The sequence below is a fragment of the Pipistrellus hanaki genome (assembly GCF_964339955.1).
Source record: "Pipistrellus hanaki genome assembly, chromosome: 4".
Classification (NCBI taxonomy): domain Eukaryota; kingdom Metazoa; phylum Chordata; class Mammalia; order Chiroptera; family Vespertilionidae; genus Pipistrellus; species Pipistrellus hanaki.
Window position 1 is genome coordinate 60,781,415 of NC_140506.1, and position 20,441 is coordinate 60,801,855.

At 37.9% G+C, this 20,441-nt stretch overlaps 1 protein-coding gene across 1 annotated transcript in view; it reads left to right on the top strand.

The window, feature by feature from the left end:
- Window positions 1–20,441, top strand: part of LVRN (laeverin) — a 58,363-nt gene that overhangs the window by 34,839 nt on the left and 3,083 nt on the right. Inside the window, exons 13-19 of the mRNA XM_084882818.1 lie at window positions 1,794–1,849; window positions 5,395–5,551; window positions 7,167–7,261; window positions 9,459–9,566; window positions 10,517–10,684; window positions 10,899–11,036; window positions 16,793–16,868. Coding sequence (XP_084738944.1) covers window positions 1,794–1,849; window positions 5,395–5,551; window positions 7,167–7,261; window positions 9,459–9,566; window positions 10,517–10,684; window positions 10,899–11,036; window positions 16,793–16,868 — 798 coding nt within the window. The remainder of the gene's footprint in view (window positions 1–1,793; window positions 1,850–5,394; window positions 5,552–7,166; window positions 7,262–9,458; window positions 9,567–10,516; window positions 10,685–10,898; window positions 11,037–16,792; window positions 16,869–20,441) is intronic.

Consider the following 20,441-nt stretch of genomic DNA (forward strand, 5'->3'; position numbering starts at 1 on the left):
ATCTCCATTGGTGGAGGTAGATGCTGGCTTACAAGTCTATAGAATTGGCTCAGCTGTGAAATCTTGGGCTCTTCATTGAGATGACATTTGTAAAACTAGAGTATTGAACTAAAAGAAATCTTAGGTGTCTCACTCTGGAAATTCTCTGAGACACATGCAGGAACCTCTCCACCAGAAGATGATATAAAGAACATGGGTCCAGATTTTGGATTTTCAGTCAGGTAGATTTGTGCTTATGTTCATCGTTTGCCAGGTGTGTGGCCTTTGGCCTCTTACATGGCCAATCATGCCTCAGTTTTCTTATCTGTATAATAATGGGTGTAACAGGCCAACCTTAAAGGGTTGTTGCGAAGATTAAATATAGTAGGTCCTGGGTTTACGTCGGAGATCCGTTCCTACGGTGCGATGTCATGTGATTTCGCCGTAAGTCGGAACCCACCTACATAAGCACCTACGTCACTCACCTGGAGCACACACAGCAGTAATGAAGTGACACAGTAAAAAAATTTAAAAGAAAGATAACAATTCCTGACCTTTACTTGTGGTAAATAAATAATAAAAAACATAAAGCACATATGTACGTACGTTGAAATGATGGAACTTTTGTGTGTTTTTTTTTATAAATAAATGGGAGATGGTGACATAACCACAAAACAACGCACGTCCGGTCCGACGTAACCCGAGGATTGCCCGTAAAGTGAGGCATGTGTTATGTCTAACAGAGGCCTGACACAATTCAGGCATTCAGAACGCGTTCAGTAACTTTTAAAAATTATTATGCTTTTGTATAAAGCTACAAAAATGACTTACGATGACATTTTAAAATCTCTCTCTGAGTAGCTAAATTCTTGTTAATTTCTAAGGGCACTCTTGGCTATGGAAGCTTTAGGTCGTGTTATTATAGCAATGATCTAGAAACCACTGCAGATTTACTTAAAGACGGAGGTTAATTATTCCTACAAGATAATTGGTGAGCAAATAAAAAAAAAACACATTTCAGTTATTAATATTAATCTAGAAAATATGTTATTATCACTAGAAGGAAAAAGAGACTACTCCCAAGAAAAGAATTAAGTTTGGTTTGCTCCAATGTAGGTGAAGATAACTTTTCTAGTACCAAATATATGAAAAGGCTGGAGCTATTGAAGGAATACTGTGGGAGGCGTTGGGCATCCTTAGGACGCTACAGCTGAGACAGAGTCCTGTGGCCTGGCCATGCCAAAGAGCTCAAACAGGAGCCTCAGGAGTTAGGCTGGAGATTGACTCCTGTCTTTTTGTGACTCAACAGGCTCTATTGGTGGTATTGTGTCAATGCAGTAAATTCCTGAGAAGAGAGATATCATTTAAAAGAGTACCTCAATGTTACCATAATAGTGCTAAATAAGAGTTATTTAAGCCCCGCCCCCCGCCCCCATGCCAAAAAATTCCTCTGACAATAATTTGGACATTGTCATACAATTTAATGTATGCTTTCTGTTTTGGAGAAGCCTTTTAAACTTGGCTTCCTGTTTTTATTTTCTAACATGCTGTTTTCAGGGAGAATCTTGGCATAATTCTCTGCCTTATTTAAGCCTGGTGATTCATGTCCAGAGGGATTATTTATCAAAAACAGATGTATAATATATAAATTATGGGGACTACCCTTCATATTTATCATTTCTCTGTACATGAAAAAGTCATGTAAAAGTACTTTGTAATTAGCAATGATCTTTAAATGTTATTCTTTTCAAGTTATTTCATTTACTAAAAAAAAATATCATCTTTTTCTGTACATGTTGGGATTTAATTTGCAGGCTATTCCTGTTATTCACAGAATGCAGTTGATTGATGATGCATTTTCCTTGTCTCAGTGAGTATATTTTCTTCTCACATGGTTTTAGAGTTCACCTTGAGAATTTATCATTAAGAACTTCTCACTATGAAATTGGTTCTTTAGCATATCCAGGCCATAACTTCTCAAGATCAGGATCAAATTCTGTAGTGATAGTAGCATTTTATTACATAAAAGTTCTTGGGATGTGCAGCAACATGGATGAAACTTGAGGGCACTATGCTAAGTGAAATAAGCCAGTCACAAAAAGAAAAGTACTGTAACATTCCACTGTACATGAGGTACTTAGAGTAATCAAAATCATAAAGACTTAAAGCAGAATGGTGGTTGCCAGGGGTTGGGGGAAAGGTGAAAAGGAGAGATATTATTTAATGGGTACAGAGTTTCAGTTTTACAAATGAAAAGAGTTAACAAGACAGATGGTGGTGATGTTTGCACAACATTATGAATGTATTTAATACTGCTGAACTGTACAATGACAAATTTTATGTGTATTTTTCCACAATAAAAAAGAAAAAGACAAAGTCCTATAAAGAAAGAGCAATAATGTCTATTACAATTAGAAAGCCATAAATAACAACAATGTTTTGAGAGGAAGAATATGTTCTTCTCAAGTCAAACCTTGACATTCAATTATAATCAAAGTCCTATATATTTTCAATTTAATTAACTTTGGTATAATAAGATTTAAGCTAATTATGGAGAATTTTTAAAGGGTTTTAAAAGAATAGAAAAGATAACTCAATGTTTTTAAAGAAACACCTTAAAAGAAAAGTTTGAAAAGGATGGAATAGAAATGATATAAAGAGAAAAAAGATAATAGTATTTAAATATTTATAGGATTGTGAGAGGCCTGGTGCATGAAATTCATGCATGAGGAGGGAGGTGTCCCTCGGCCCAGCCTGCACCCTCTCCAATCTGAGACCCTTCTCACAATCCAGGACTGCTGGCTCCCAACCACTCACCTGCCTGCCTGATTTCCCCTAACCACTTCTGCCTGCCAGGTTGATCACCCCCTAGCCACTCTGCTGCTAGCCTGATCAACGCTTAACTGCTCCCCTGCCAGCCCGATTGCCCCTAATTGCCCTCCTTGCCAGCCTGGTCACCCCCAACTGCCCTACCCTCCAAGCCTTGTCCTGTAGGCCTGGATGCGCCCAACTGCCCTTCCCTGCCAACCATTTTGTGACAGCCATCTTGTGTCTACAGGGGGCTGCCATCTTTGACCAACTGGGGGCGGCCATCTTGTGTGTTGCAGTGACTGTCAATTTGAATATTACTCTTATTAGATAGGATTATAAAAAGTGTAAGAACCATTATTTTAAAAGTATCAATCAGGAATAAAAATTTAGGTAAATTACAACTGATTCAAGCTTAATTTTGTAAACTCTAGTAAATGTTAAAATGTATAAATTTAGGAAGATTGTGTTCATATTTTTCTATGATATTGAGTGTTAAAATCTAAAAAAGTAGCTGACATCTAAAAAACGAGTTGCTGGAAATAGACTATGTATTAAAATTTTGAAGTGATTTATGATACCTGGTGATGATGGCTGTAGGTGTAATTTTAATGAGATATGGCATGTATTTTAACATATTGCAAAATTAATTGACTTTATTTATATCACCTTTATTCATTATGATATATATAAAATGTAACACATATATAAAAGCAGCTGGTAAGTATTTGACCAGGCAAATTAATATATGTTCAGAATTTATATGTTCAGACAATAAAAGTAAGGAGTGTACATAATAAATTACCTAGTGTGCTCACTCTCTCTTTGGCTTGTCCTATTTCTTGAATGAATGTCTGCTTATTTTCTCTTTATTTCTTTACTGCTTTTCCCCTCTGAAACCTGCAGCATACTTCCTTGCTCACTACTTTGTTGAAACTTGGCTCTGAGATTACCCTGACTTTGGGACTATTGACCACATCCTCCTGGAAACTTCTTTACTGGCTTCCTGAGACCTCGATATGCAAACATAGTCCTCCTCATGTACCTGGCTTCTCTTCTTGCTGCTGTGAGCATCCTAAGACCAGCGATGGTTATGTTATTTTTTTTTCTATCTTTCCTTTGAATAATGCATGCATTTTAAAAATTTCAGTGATTTTATTATGTACTTGTACAGTGCCTAGAAGATATAAGGTACTCAATAAATGTTTGTGGAAGATATGTTGATGACTTCTAAGCCTACATCTCTGCTTGTCTCTTCCTGTCTTCTATTTATCCTGTGGTCATTTAAATTCAGCACTTGAGACACTGAACTTCATTTGTCTCTAAACTGCTCTTGCTATCATTTTTTCTCTCTGTCAAAGGTACCACTATTCTTCCCATCACCCAAACTTGCAACATAAGAGATATCCTGAACTCCTCCACATTTCCCAAATAGTCATCATATCTTATCTATTCATTCTTGGAAAAGTCTTTTGGATTCTTACCTTACTTACTACCTTCACTGCTTCCATACTAAGCCAAGCTTTCATTGTCTTTTGCTTGGCCTATTGCATTAGCTTCTAGCCTTTCATTCCTTTAAATTCCATTCTGTCTTCTCTGCCCACTGCCATAGCTTCCTGTAGCTCCCCTTCCCTCATAGCTTGCTACCCTGCCCTCTCCTTAGCTCTCCACCTCCTGCTTGCTTGCTGTAGCTCTCTGCAGCCTGCTTGTAGTTCGCTGCCCCACCCTCCTGCAGATTCACAGCGTAACAGATAATTAGCATATTCCTCTCTTATTATATAGGATTTTTAGGTATCACTTTCATGATGGTACCCAGGTGTCTAAACATCTTCCCACCACATGTAAATTCTACATCCTGACATTCATGGCTCTTCACAGTTTTGATCCGCCTTTCCTATTAGGCCCCACCTCTCAACTATACACAAAGGAAATTTTCTGCTTTGGTTAGCTTGGTCCGCCCACCACATTAATCCCACTAATCTTCTTCGTCCTAAACTATTTTCCTTTTTTTTTTTTTTTACTATCCATTTCAGTTCTACCCACCTTTCATTGTTCTTCTCAAATTCCTCCACCAGGAGGCCTTTCCTGACTTTTCTATCACGTGCATGTTACCTTCTTTGCTACTTTATTGCATTCATTGCCTTTCTTAGGACCTTTTGTTAACAGCTACTTAAGCATAAATCTCAGCTACTCACTGAAGTAGTAAGATCCCCAATAGTAGGAAAGAGTATTGTCCTATATTCTAGTTTGTGCTGGAAGAACATTAGAGAGAGAATGACTTTTAATTAATACCTGTTGAATGGAAACTATACTCTCATAAGAATGCATACCAGGTGCACAAATATTCTTTTGCCTGATAATTAGGCTAATGTTGGGCCTGGATTTTCTATAATCTCCAGGAATTGGGTGCACATACCAAACTAAAATGGAGGGTTGGTCAGGATTGCTTGATTCCCATACTATCTATGAGATGGGACCTTTGCCCTCTAGCTTCTTGATTTCACATACTTTATAAAGTCAGGCACTGAAGCATGGAACAAATATAGAAAGTGTGCAGATCATTTTTAGCAAGTGAAGGTTTTTAGTGTGTGTTTTTAAACCAAACAGAAACAATTATATTGAGATTGAAACAGCACTTGATTTAACCAAGTACCTTGCTGAAGAAGATGAAATCATAGTGTGGCATACAGTCTTGGTGAACCTGCTACCCAGCAATTTTGTTTCTGATGTGGGCAACTACTATGATACATACACATTATTAAAGGTAATGTCATTCTTTGTTTTGTGGTTTAAAAGAATCCATTCTTCCTCATTCTATATTCTAAAGAGCATCTGTGAAACAGGCCTTTTCAAAAGTATATACATATTCATTTTTTCAAGGAATGATTGATTATTCTTTAAAGAAAATATCTTTGTCATAAACCTGGTCTCAGAGATGAGTATGATAGAAGTTTGGAAAGGTATTTAATTGATGGAAGTGGCAATGTGTCCCAAGAAACCAGAAGTGGATAGATATGGTATGCCTTTTTGCTTACAGAAAAGATTGTTAATCAAATAGAATGACTTTTAACAACCCTATATGCAAAATTGAAATGCTTTTATTTACAGGGCCAGCACTTAAAACCAGAGAGGTGATTTCTAGAAAAAGTAATGATTCAAAGCTGCTCTTGATGTTGTGAAGAGAGTGAGGGAAATTAGACTTAATGAGTAAAGACATAACATACCATCATAACTGAAACAATATAAAAGGAGAAAAGTTCCTTCATTGGGTTTTAAACATTGATCATAAGAAAGACAGCACAGGTAGAATCAAAGCCAAAGTTAGGGAGCAAACCTTTGGAGAATTAAGGGCCACACACAAACTAGAAAGTAAGTTAGGTGATGATTCTAAGTGAGTTGCTGAGGCCGTTGGAGGCTGAGATCACAACTACCTCAGGGTTCCATACTTGCTTGTCTCTACTCTCCAAAGTGCTGATGGAAACTTACTGGACTGTGGGATTGTGACCAACAGAAGGCACTTTATTGTTTGGGGGATCAAGGCGGCTCGTTGATTATATCTGATGAGTGGGTTTGCATAAATAAATAAAAACTAATATTTGTTTTTAAAGAATTTCAATGAATAAATTTAGTATTTCAACACAGGAATGTATTGAAAATGTATAACTTTTATAATCTTATTACTTACCAGCTGAGAGCTCAATTGAAGAAACTTTATTTCAGACTTAAGGCTTAAATTTGTTTGAGATATAAATCAGTTCTTATTTTCTTGGAGATTTATTTATTAAACATGGAATTTTTAAGATAAAAAGTTTAAGTTTTAAATTTTATACTTTTTTCACCAAAACCGGTTTGGCTCAGTGGATAGAGTATCAGCCTGCGGACTGAAAGGTCCCAGGTTCGATTCCGGCTAAAGGCATGTACCTTGGTTGTGGGCACATCCCCAGTAGGGGGTGTGCAGGAGGCAGCTGATCAATGTTTCTAACTTTTTACCTCTCTCCCTTCCTCTCTGTAAAAAATCAACTAAATTTTTTTTTTAATTTTATACTTTTTCATTTTTTATGATAACCAGAAATTAATAGGGTATATTAAGTACAATAATAGTTCATGTTTATTGATTTATTTGCCAGGCAGTATGATTACATACATTATATGGTTCAGTCTTCATAAAACTATAATAATGGTGTTATTTTAAACCCCATTTTGTATGAGAAAACAACCTATGGAAGCTAAAAAATAAACCAGTTACACATTACTAACAGATAAAAATCATTTCTGAAGACATATATGTCATTATTAATGTCTTTTCAGATAAAGAGAAATACAATGCAAATTCAGTGTTGCGAGCCAGACTAACAGTATATTTTCTTTATTGTTTATAGAAGTATCTATTAAAGAGACTTACCTCAATATGGAATCATTATTCAACTATAATTCGTGAAAATGTGGCAGCATTGCGAGATGACTATTTGGCTTTGTAAGTATTTTTGAATAGTAATAATTGCATTAAAATATTCATATTAATACATAGGCTTCCATATTTATATAATAAGATCTGAAGACTTATGATTCACTGAGAGATGTTTATATACTATTTTAGGGCAGTAGCTCTGAGATTGATGAGCTACGGTACATGTATCCTAATAGGAAATAATAGTTTGGGATCTTAATTTACCCACAAAGCACATATCGGTATACTCAGAAATTTAAAAATATATATATTTTTTATTGTTGATATTATTATAGATATATACCATCCCCTTTTTAGCCCCTTCCTAATATAAGACTTGCATACTTATATAGAGTACCTACACCCCCCCAGGTACCTCATTACCTGTGTCCATGGCTATGCATATAAGTATGTAAGTCTTTGGTTTACCTCTTCTCGTTCTCCTAAATCCGCATTGAGGTATGTTAGTCTGTCCCATGCCTCCATGCTTCGGGTCTTATTTTGTTGGTCAATTTATTTTGTTCATTAGATTCCACAAATAAGGGACATCATGTGATATTTTACACAGGAGTTTATAGCTCTGTATTCTCAAATCTTAGGCTACCAGTTGAAATTATAAGTATGTCATACTGATGGTGAAGGGCTGTATGCTAAGCAAAGTCAGCCTATCCCAGTGAATTAAAGGGCATGGGAAAGGGTCCCCTCTGTATAAGATTGGCAACAGAAATTCTATCACTGTGCACATTTTATGAGAGGTTGACAGTGACATATATCAGTCATTGTGTATGTTCATACGTGTTAGAAATGATTTTCACATCATTGATTTGGTGAGAGAAGTAAGCACGTTGTCATAATGATCCAGGAAGGGGATGAAAGGCAAAATATCTGCTGTCGCCAGCCTCCCTGTGATCCAAGGTGTATTCCATGTATGTATGCTTGGCTTCCAGATTTAGGGAGGGAGTTTGTAATCAGCTATGGTACAGGGATTATATTTACAGCACTAGTCAAATCAAGTCTAAATCAATTAGACCAAGAAATACAAAGCATACAACATGTGATTATTATCTCTCATGAGTTTCCTTCTGAGAGAGGAGAAAATTTTAGTGCTAGGACCTATGACTAGAAGGACATAGGGTTAAATGGACAAATAGATTGAAGATGGAGAGGACTAGTTGGGATAGTGAATGTGTAGGCATATGTGAATAAACAGGAAGGCAAAAGTGTGCTCAAAAATGCAGGCAGCACATCTGTTGACTAGCCATAACCTTGGACTAGTTAATTGGACTGAAGTGATGAGTGTGTGTGTGTGTGTGTGTGTGTGTGTGTGTGTGTAGCATCCCAAGACCTTTGGAACAACCTTGCTGCAGCCAGCTTGGGGTGGAGGGGAGGGACAGCGTGTGTATAAATGAGTGCCCAGAGCTGTCTTTCAGAAGGCCTCCACCCTTGGGCATTCCTTATCAGAGAGTCAGGTCAAGCTGAGTTGGAACTAGATGGGGGAGGAATAGAGATTTGGCTCTTGCATTTTCTGGAACTTTATGGCTACTTTGAATTCCTTTACCTTTTACTCCAAACTTGGGGAGAGTAGGGATATACATTCCACACACCGATTATCTGGATTTATCATTGTTCTTCACTGTTTTCTTTTGAACTTATTTGTTTTGAACCATAATGTGTACCCCTTCTCAGCTATAAAAAACAACAACAACAACAACAAAAAACCTCTATCCTTTTTCTGGCCATATATATAATAGTCAGGAGGAGTTGAAGAAGAAACAGAAACTTAAGCAAGGAACAGCACATGGTTCAAAGAGAGAAATAAACCGTCCCTTTCCATGTATAAAGAACTTTCTGGGAGTATTAGATCAAATACTCTAAAGTCATTTTTTATCCACAAGGCAATTATTATAAAAGGGAGGAAAAGTAGATTGATAACAGATGTGGAGTCTGTGTACACCATGTGTGTGATTGAGGGAGATAAAGGATGGCAGTAATTTATTTCTAACTTTTCAAAAAATACCAGGCTTGCAGAAAACATTTCTCTGAATCTTCAACAGGTTTGTTATCCCAAAAGCTTTTTTTTTTTTATTTTTTTTTTTAGTAAACTTGATGTTATTGGAAGGATGTTTTAAAATATCCATCTTTTTATGAAACATATTCTTGGAGGTTGGAAAAAAATAATGTGGTAATGCAAAATAAAATGTTTTTCTTTGACTTTTCCTTCCAGAATATCGCTGAATGAACTCATTGGGAGTGTGTGTTTCTTGGGCCTTGAGGACTGTCTTCAGCTGTCAAGAGAACTCTTCAAAAACTGGATGGACAATCCAGAGAATGAGTAAGATAAATATTGCAATTGCCCTGGTCTTTGTCCTGTTTCAACACCAGCAATCTTTCTACCTTTTTGATGATCTCAGTCTGGGGATGATGGTTTTGTTTTCACTTGATTAATCTCGCCTACTATTTTATTAGAGTATCTTTCTTTAAAAACAACTGTCTAATGTAGGTCTGATCATAACAACAGGTTGGAATTTATACAGTAATTGTCACCCAGAACCTGTCATTGCCAGTGCATTCCCCATAAGCACTTACACTTATTTGGAGTCTTATTAGGTTGTTCTTTAAGCCAAACCAGTTAGGGCTGGAATTTTTAAAAAAATATATATATTTTATTGATTTTTTACAGAGATGAAGGGAGAGAGATACAGAGCTAGAAACATCAATGAGAGAGAAACATCGATCAGCTGCCTCTTGCACACCCCCTTCTGGAGAGGTGCCTGCAACCAATGTACATGCCCCTGATCGGAATCGAATCTGGGACCTTTCAGTCCGCAGACCGACACTCTATCCACTGAGCCAAACCGGTTTCAGCATAGGTTGTTCTTTATTATATACATACATACATCAGAGCAACTCTTTTTTTTATTTGTTTGCAGTCTCTCAGAGAGCTGAGGCTAAGACTCTGTTAATATATCACCTCAGATGGACTGTTAGGAGATATAATAGTAAGATATGAAACCAAACTTACTATCAGCATGTACTTACCATTAGTACTACTCTAAGTTATTTCTCCCCTAAGCCCCTTTCTAAACTAAGGTGACAGTCTCACCTCATCATGGCAACACTACCGATAGCTCCCACAGTTGCCCTACTTTTTCTCTTTATATCTGAGATCTCAACATTTTTTCCTAGCTAATTAGTTCTAAATATATGACAATCTATAAACATAAATAACATGATTATCCCTCAACTGCTATGAGAAATATCACCACATGTTATTCTTTACAGAATACCTAATCCAATTAAAACTGAGATCTTATGTTATGGCATTGCCTTGGGAAGTGATAAAGAATGGGATTTTTTGTTAAATATCTACACTAATAGCACAAACGAAGAAGAAAGGATTCAACTCGCTTCTGCAATGAGCTGCAGTAAAGACCCACGGATACTCACCAGGTGATTATGGGCAACTTACCTTGAAAGTTTCTGGTGAAAGAATGCAATTAATGAGCCAAAGGGAGAAAAATGTAACTGTGCTATGATAACAATTAACGAATATTTGTGCATCATTAACTTAGAATCATATATGATTTTGACCACATTCATTTAAACTAACTTCTTGTATTGGGTAATTTTTACATATTTATTTTCTGCAAATGCATTTTTACAGATACATGGAATATGCCATCACTACAAATTCATTCAATTTTAAAGAAACAAATATAATTGAATTTGTGGCAGCAGTTGATGTTGGCCGATACATCGCAAAAGACTTTTTAGTCAACAATTGGCAAGCTGTGATTGAAAGGTAAGAAAAGATGTGAGGTCACTCTTTCCTTTAGGTTGTGAGTTTGGAGCAAGAAGCACAGATTCAGTCTAGCTAGGTCACAAAAGTCCTTTGCACTGACTAGAAAAGGGATGATTTTTTAAACTGGTTGTGTTATGGAAGAGAAGGTAATTTATCTTCAGTTTTGGCTTTCTGAATATAAATCAATTTGCATGGGATAGTTTCCCTATTGTGCCCTCTAAGTTTGAAACTGAGATTAGAGCAAGTCATGTTTTTGTTTTTGTTTTTGTTTTTGTTTTTGTTTTTGTTTTGGTATGCATGTACATCAGCCATTCGTTTATTTTGTGAAGGACATCACCATATCTTTATGAAACAACAACGCTCATCATTACATCAGCCAGGAAGTTGTTGCTCGTGTGTTTTACTTGCCAGATTCCCTTTTATAAGTCTGGATTTGTTGTGGGGTCGAACCCTGGGTTCAAAATAAGACCACCGGAGGCTGATAATTTATTAAAAAAAGCAAACAAGAATTTATTAACCTGGCCAGGGCAGCCGCAAGGGTAGCACACGCAGGCGGACCCTACACGACTGCGAGGCTTTAGCGGCAGTAGTTATTTTTAAAGGTTCTGAGAAGGAAAACCCCCATTCTACAACAAACTGTTGTTTGGAATTTTCTGCTGTTCTTCCTACATAAAATGTTGCTTTCTAGTTTGCTTTAGCCTGTTTGAAGAATGATGAAGACAAACCTAGCTGTCTGACCTTGCAGGCCAGAGACCAAACATGCCCACAATCTCAATACAATGCCAGGTGCACTTTTCTTAATTGGACAGAACAGTATTGTTTTCGAGGCCAGCATCGAGATAACCACTAAGTGTACATAGGGCTGGCTCTTTAATGAAAAAGAAAGTTTCTGTAACCTTGCCCAGAACTTGAACTCATCCTCCCGAAGCCCATCGCGTGATGAACAAAGTAAGTCTCTCCAAATTCTCCCCTTGCACCATCCGACCTCTCGGGAACTCTGCAACAGTTCAAACCACAGGAATTTTCCTTTGTTCTAAATTCTGAATCCTAAAGACTATATTCTAAAAACTGGGGTCAGCCGTAGGGTCATTTCAGTCACATCCTGCTGGACATTGGAATGTGGCCCTACATTGCAGAAGCAGAACTCAGTGGTTAATCTTCAAAGGTTATGGTCCCAGGTATAGGAAAATTGCCTTAGCAGGGTTTAAAATTCAAACAGCAGTCTTTACATGAGTTGTATATTCTTAATTTCTTATTTCAGGATTCCATATTCTTTTTTTAAAAATCTGTTATTCCATATATATATATATATATATATATATATATATATATATATATATATATATAAATTATTTATTTTTATTTTATTTTTTTTTTACAGAGAGGAAGAGAGAGGGATAGAGAGTTAGAAACATCGATGAGAGAGAAACATCGATCAGTTGCCTCCTGCATACCCCCTACTGGGTATGTGCCCGCAACCAAGGTACATGCCCTTGACTGGAATCGAACCTGGGACCTTTCAGTCTGAGGCCGATGCTCTATCCACTGAGCCAAACCGGTTTCAGCATATTCTTGAATTTTTTAATATTTCTCATAATTTAAGGTTAAACTGCTTGCTTCCTAGCCCATCTATTGGGTAAAATACACATGGACATACAAATATCAGACAGCATGCTCTGGATGGCTGGTTTTTCTAGGACATTACTTAACTGTATATTGCTAATAATCACATACTATAGAGATAGCAGATTCAAAGTAGCCAACAGTTCAGGTACAACACCTGTAAAGTTGAAAGATACATTGTATAAATGTATTTTTAGAATAAAAATGTGAATATGGTTCTTTTAAAGAGCAAAATAATGGAATGAGGTGCATTTTTCGTTTGCTTGTTTGATTGTGTGTGTGTGCGGGTGTTTGTACATTTATTGAGCACCCTCAATATGTAGTTTTACCTAAAATGTAGTTTTAAATCAGAAATAAAATATGTGTAGATAAAAACTCATTTGTACAGTACCATTTACAGCCTCATTAGTGGAATATACATAGCCTACTCCCATATTGAGAAAATTGTCTTCATCTCCTGCTTTAGATTATTTATCACTCTAGGTTTATTGCTTCTGAGGGCCTTATCAACTCCTTACATTTCCTGGGATCCCTAAAGACTTTTGGGATAAATGGTGTTTTCATTTTTGTTTAAGTTGTTAAAGATAATGCCCTCTTTCCTAGGTCCGACTTCTCCCTGGGAATTAGTCTATAAATCAGAATTATGTCCATAGGTCCCTTGTTCCATGAGGTTTCAGAGATGCCCACCTCCGAGGGTTGCATCTCTACTCTTTCCCTGGAGCTTATAATAAAAAATTCACCCCATGTTCACGCTAGGTCTGAAATGTCTGCCTTTCATCTGTAATCCTACTGTGCACTATCTATGTTCATGTAAACCAGTGTCCTTTTGCTAGTAGATCAGTCCTATCAGGATAAACAGATGAGACAGTAACTTACCATTTGACTTCGAGTGGTGAACGCACAATACAGTGTTCAGATAGTGTGTTACGGAATTGTGCTCCTAAAACCTGTATAATTTTATTACCAGGGTCTCCCCAATAAATTTAATACAAAGGAAAGGAAAAAAAATAAGTTCTCTAACCCTCTCATTTTGGAACTGGAACATCTATTTATTGTTTGTCTATGAACATTTAGGCCTTAGTTTCCTCTTCTATAAATTGAAAGACAGACATGTATTTATAAATTCTTAAGTCCTTTCTAGTAATAAGATGTTTTGGTTTTACTATGATAAGACAGTTTCAGCTGTTGTTGGGGATATAAAGTGATTAGAATGTGGAGATGGAGATGGAGAGGGCTTTGGGAATTCAAAGGGAAGAAAGGGAATTGAGGGAGATTTGAACAGGCATGTTTGGAACAAGTCACCTTCCACATGGAAGAACTAAAAGACTGACTTGGAACTAGTCACATCCCTGGCTGGAGCTCGGGGCTCTGGAAAGGGGGAGACAGGAGAGGACATGGGGCTGAATTGAGCACACTGCCAATAGCAGTTCAGGAACATCTGCTCCCCTCGACCACGCCTAGGACTCTTCTCAGGAGGCCCAATCTGAAAGTACATTCTGGAATATTTGCTTGAGTAAAACATCTCCAGCTTGGTCCTGCCCCTCCCTCCCATGTGCAGACACTGCACTGGTCTCTGAGGGGTAATGAGTTAACTGTGGGACCAAGATGATCCTTTGAGCACTGATCTAAATGAAGGAACCTCCACCGACCATAAAGACAGCTTTCGGGTTACAGGAACATCAATATGTGCGTGTAGATGTGTGAGGAATGTGTGAATAGATCACAAAAATCCTGTTGCTTCATCCCTATGGAGGAATGTGTGAATAGGGATGAAGCAACAGGATTTTTTTCATCTTTTATGGCATGTGGTAGAAGTTATATTTGTGCCCTTAGAATCCTTGTTAAGTTGCTTTTAGCTTTCTTAAAACAATGTGATTTCACAGCCAAGAGGAAAACCCTACTTTTGTTTGAATATAGGCTATAAGGTATAATCAGTTTCAAACTCAACTGGTCCAAAATGAATCTTCAACTTTTCCTTATCAAACACTTGATTTCTTCTCCAAATGTTGTTTTATTGCCAAGATTCCTAAGCTTGAAACCTGCACTTACTTTCACTTCCACTCTGTTGTATTTTATGATGGGGAACACAGAGTTGGAAAAGTTAAGTAGGAGTACAAGGGAACTGCGTGAGTTAAGATGTGGTTGGAGTGGACCCATTCCCACCACCTGCCACTGGATTGGGCTAGATGCCTTGGTGCCCCATGCTTGCCTAGTGGCCATGCTTGCCACAGGAAGTCAGACATGGCAGGGGAAGGGAGAAGAGAGAAGGGGAAATGTGAGAAAGGAAAGAGGCAGAATGCAAGCCAGACTAGAGTACCCAAAGCACTGTGTCCACACTAGCATTGAATGTTACCAATAGTTTTTAAAGTGTAACTATGCTGACACCCACTGGCTCTTGTCTTGATATTAATTATAATGCATTTGACTTCGGGGAGATAAACTACTTGTGAAGTATGTATTTTTGTTTAACATTTCAAGGAGATTGCTCTTTCAACAAGAGTGACACATCCTCTCTGTCTCAAAAATATCTCCGCATAAAGCTCGCAAGACCAGGAAGGAATGATGTGAGCTAGGGACTCTGACAGATACCACCACATACGTTATCTCATTTAGTCTCCAGAACAATGCTTCTAACTATACAGTATTTCTCATTTCTCAATTTATGAATTGCCCAAGCTAACTTCAAATTGAGCCCTGCCTGTTGGGGTAACTTTCTTCTGGATCTGGTAGCAAATCCCACATTTAGCACCCTATGTCGTTTTCCATGTAAGCTTTTTTGTTTTTTAAAGCTTGGAACTTAATTTCTTTGCAAATTTTGCCAAGTTTCTTGAGTCATCTCGCAGGCTTTTCATACCTGGCCAATAAAAATGAAGAATAAGAAATATCTCCACTTTCCCACAGAAACAAGTTTGCTTGTCTGAATTACATGTAGACTGTCTCTTGTCCTCTACTCTGCTCAAGTAAACACAGTTTACACTATAGCTAGGGACTTAAAAAGAACAAAAGCACTGTTTTCTCTTTCCCTTGTTTATGTAGTATGCCAACATTAACTCTTACAATTATTAATTTCAAGAATACATTTTTGAAATGAATTGTGTGTATAATTATCAAGCCAGTTCAACCGTTGCTACTCTATATTAATCCTATCTTAATTTTCTTTCTTTTTTAATGCATCCAAAAGTCTTTATTATTTACTTTTTTAACAGCAGCACCACTTTGGGCAGGTATGTATCTGCTCTTTCTCTACAGCAACACTTCATGCTATTTTTTTTTTTTTTAAGATGATTCTCATTGGGTAACAGGGGCACTAAACTAAGGAAGAAGTTTCAGCGGCCATGCTTGTTTGAGGGAATGTAAATAGAGTCTTGAGAATCTCAGATGATATGGATCGTCTTCCCAAAAAAACACATACAAATGCAAAATTTTAAATGAGCTTTCAGTGTATTTTGGTCAGAGTTAAAAAAAAAAAGACACTACTATTTTTAAGGGGCATAATTTGCATATTTATTTACTCCCTTACAAGTTTTCTTAATTTGAGGTATGTGACATCTATTCTCACCATCTCATTTAAAAAGATAAAGACAGTTGACAGTGTTATTGTTATTAAGAAGAGTTTTTTACATTTAAGTGAACTAAAAACTATGTGTTACGCAAATCAGTATTTAATACAAATATTTTTAGTGCTAATAGAATATTTTTTTTATTGATTTTAAAGAGATAGGAAGGGAGAGGGAGAGGGAGAGGGAGAGCGAGAAGGAGAGGCAGAGGCAGAGGCAGAGGGAGAGAGAGAGAGAGAGAGAGAGAGAGAGAGAGAGAGAGAGAGAGAGAGAGAAACATCAATTTGTTCCACTTATTTATGCATTCATTGGTTGCTTCTTGTATGTGCCCTGACCAGAGAATGAACACACAACCTTGGCATATTGGGATGACGCTCTAACCAACTACCTGGCCAGGGCTAGGTTTAATAGATTTTCTATTAAAAGATGAAGTTAAACTAATTCATATGTTTTCTTTTAGATGTTTTAGATATAAATTAAAAGGAGATATATACTTAGCATTTTACTGGCAAATAAGATATAGCTTTGTCTTGCAAAACATTTCCCAACCCTGATTAGCATCTTGTTGCTTTGCAGGTATGGAATGCAGTCATTGGATACTCTAATGGATTTAATAGGGAGAACCATGACTACAGATGCACAGGTCACGGAGGTAAGTACTTTAGATATTATGAGTTATAATAACAAGTTAGAAGCCACTTTTTGTGTCATTTAGATTTGCTAAAATTAAAATGCTTATCTGAATTATAACATTCTGAGTTTCCATTGGTGGTATCATAACTGTACATGAAATGTGTTTTTAATTCTATCTTGCTCTTGAGGGTTGGACATCATTCTTTCTCACCTGAATTACTTCAGTAGTCTCTGGCCCAGGCTCCCTAGCCAGGCTAGGCTTGCCTCCGTCCTTTCTTCACATTGCTACCAGCTGTCACTCTGCTCCCAAAGCTTCAGTAGTTTATCAGTTTTTAGGAAATTTTAAAATATTTTCATTAACACATGAAGCCCTTAATAATCTAGACCCTGCCTTACCCTCTAGCTTCATTTTTGCCCACCTCACCGCCGAGTCTCTGAAAGCAAGAGACAGACGCCCCAAACACTTTTCCTCTGGCTATACTTCACCACTTACAGGTTTTCTGAAATTATCAGATGGTTTTACATTTTCTGGATTTCAGAACCCTGTCCTTGACTGGATAATTTCTAATCATCCTTTAAGACCCTGCTCCAACCACCTGTTCCAGGAATATTTTTATGAATGGATTTATGCCTGTCCCTCCTCCATACTCCAAAATCATCCCATCGATATCTTTATTATAGTGCTTACCACATTATACTGTAATCAGTGTGTGCATACATCTACTCCATGCGGGTAAAATAAGCTCCCTGAGGACGAAGACCCTGTTTTAATTATAACTGTATTCTAGACCTAATGTGGGGCTTGCTGTTTCTAGTGTCTGCTTTCCTTTGGGCTGAATTTCTTCTTAGGCAGGCTTTCTTCACATGGAGGCAAACACAGGTCCAGGCTTCCATGATCCTTAGCATCCTCAGTTGTAGAAAAAGGAATCCCTTTCCACCCAGCTTCAAGTTCCAGCCCTGAAGGCAGAATTCTGATTGGTCCTATTTGGCTCACATGAACCAATCACTGTCTCCAGGGGGAAGGAAATGCTCTGATAGGCCTAACCTGGGTCATTTGCCCACATTTGGAACCAGCCCCAACCCAAACCACAGACACAGATGGGGAAGGAATAGTTCTGGAAAGAAAAGAGAAATCCCATAACCACAAGGTGAACTGAGGGGCAAAAGCAAATGCCTACAAAAAAGCAACACACACACACAAAGTAACACAAGAGTGAAATATAAATACAACCCCTACACACCCAGAAGCATACGTAAAATGAGAAAGACTGACAATACCAAAGGTTGGCAAAGATGTAAAACAACTGGAACTCTTCTCTACTGGTGGAATGTGACATGGAGACTACGTTGGAAAACACACAGTATCTCTAAATGTTAGATACATGTGGCCCAACAATTCCACTTTAAGGTTTTTACTCAAGAGAAATGGAAACCTCACTGAAACTGGTTTGGCTCAGTGGATAGAGTGTCGGTCTGTGAACTGAAGGTCCCAGGTTTGATTCCGGTCAAGGTCATGTGCATTGGTTGTGGGCACATCCCCAGTGGGGGGTGTGCAGGAGGCAGCTGGTTGATGTTTCTCTCTCATGGATGTTTCTAGCTCCTTATCCCTCTCCCTTCCTCTCTGTAAAAAATCAATAAGATATATTTTTTTAAAAAATGGAAACATATGTCTTCACAAATACTTGTACATGAATGTTCGTAGCAGCTCTATTCACATTAACTAAAAACTGGAAACCACCCAAATGTCCATCAGTAGGTGAATGGACAAGGAGCATGTAATATATCCACACAATGGAATTCTACCTCCACAATTTAAAAAAGTAACAATTTGTGTGTCAACATGGAAGAATTTCAAGATGATTGTCCTGAGGGGAAAAAAAAAACACACACACAAAAAAACACAGAGACTTTTTAGGAAATGCAAACTGATCCATAGTAACAGAAGGTGAATCAGTGGTTGCCTGGGACAGAGAGAGGGATGGCCTGAAAAGGGCAGGGAGAAACGTTTATGGGCCATGGAAATGGACTGAATCTTGGTTGTGGCTACAGTTTCACAGGTGTACACAGAGATCCAAACTCAACTTATATACGTTCAAGTTTATGTACATAAATTTGATCTCGATAAAATTGATTACAAATACAAAAATACATAAGTAAAAATTAACTGTGGCCTGGAACTATATTAATAAAAATAGGAAGGGCCTGTGTACATAAGAAAGGAAAATCAACTCCTTGCCCCAGCAAGTAAACAAATAAATGTTTAGGACATAAGGTCTGAAATTTGATCCTGAGCAAGAAAAAAAGCAAAAAAAAAAGCAGTCAGTTACAGTATGTAGTTGCCATAAAGAGAGAGGAAGAACTGCTAAATCCTGAAGGAATTAGCTTTGTTTCAGTTTGGCTTGCCTGAGGCTGAACTGTCAGGACCTGATTTATCAGGGATTCCCTGGATCAGAGAGTGAAGGGCACACCCAGAAATGCTGGAAAGAAGGCTTGGAATTGTGTTGAGTCTTCTAAAGTGTATCAGTTTATCTTTGTGGTTTATCTCTACAGAACCCAGTAAAATTTTATTGTTCTTCATTGTTAATTTTTAATGATTTTTAGAGAGAAAGGGGTGGAGGAAAGGGAGAGAGAGAGAGAGAGAGAGAGAGAGAGAGAGAGAGAGAGAGAGAGAGAGAGAGAGAGACTGGTTGTCCCCTGCACATGCCCAAACTGGGGATGGAACCTGTCACTTTTTGGTGTCTGGGTGATGCTCCAACCAATGGAGCCATACAGGTCAGAGCTTGTTGTTTAATGAATCAAGGTTATATAAATTTAGCAGTCTTCAAAGTTCCAAAATTCTATAGTCACTGATAGTTTATTTAAAACTAGAGACCTGGTGCACAGAATTCTTGCATGGGTAGGATTTCAAAGCTTGGCCAACGATCAGGGCCAATCGGGGATTTTGGCTGCCAGCTGGGGCCTTCCTCTGGCTGCCAGCCAGGGCCACCCTTCCCCAGCTGTCAGTGGAGGCCTTCCTTTGTTTAACACTTCCCCCTGGTGGTCAGTGCACATCATAGCAAGCAATCAAACTCCCCGAGGGGACAGTTTGCATATTAGGCTTTTATATAGAGAGATAATGTAAAAATGGAATTAGTAGTGATTACATTTTTGCAATTTTGAAAACAAGTTAGCTGTTATGAATATCCTTGTCAAAAAACTATTAATGCCCAATAGTCTATATATATAAAAAGGCAGTGACTATAATGACCAAAGGCTTGACCAAACACTGGAAGTCAGTCCTGCAGTCAGTGCTGGGTTGCTGTGGCAATCTAGCATTGACTGCTGCTGGTGTGGGCATGGCAACCCCAGCACTGATGGCTGAGGCGGCGGCAGATGAGGCCTGGAGAGAGAGAGGCAGGGTCTGATCTGTAACCTCCATGGCAGCTGTTGATCAGCCCTTGCCTCTCTCTCTCTCCTGATCTTCACAGGGGCTGCTAATAAGCCCCACTTCTCTGATCAGGCCCAGATATAGGCCCAGAGATTCTGACTGGCATAGAAACTGACCAATCAGAACCAAACCTGGGTGAACTGTGAAAGCAGAACCTAAGGTGGG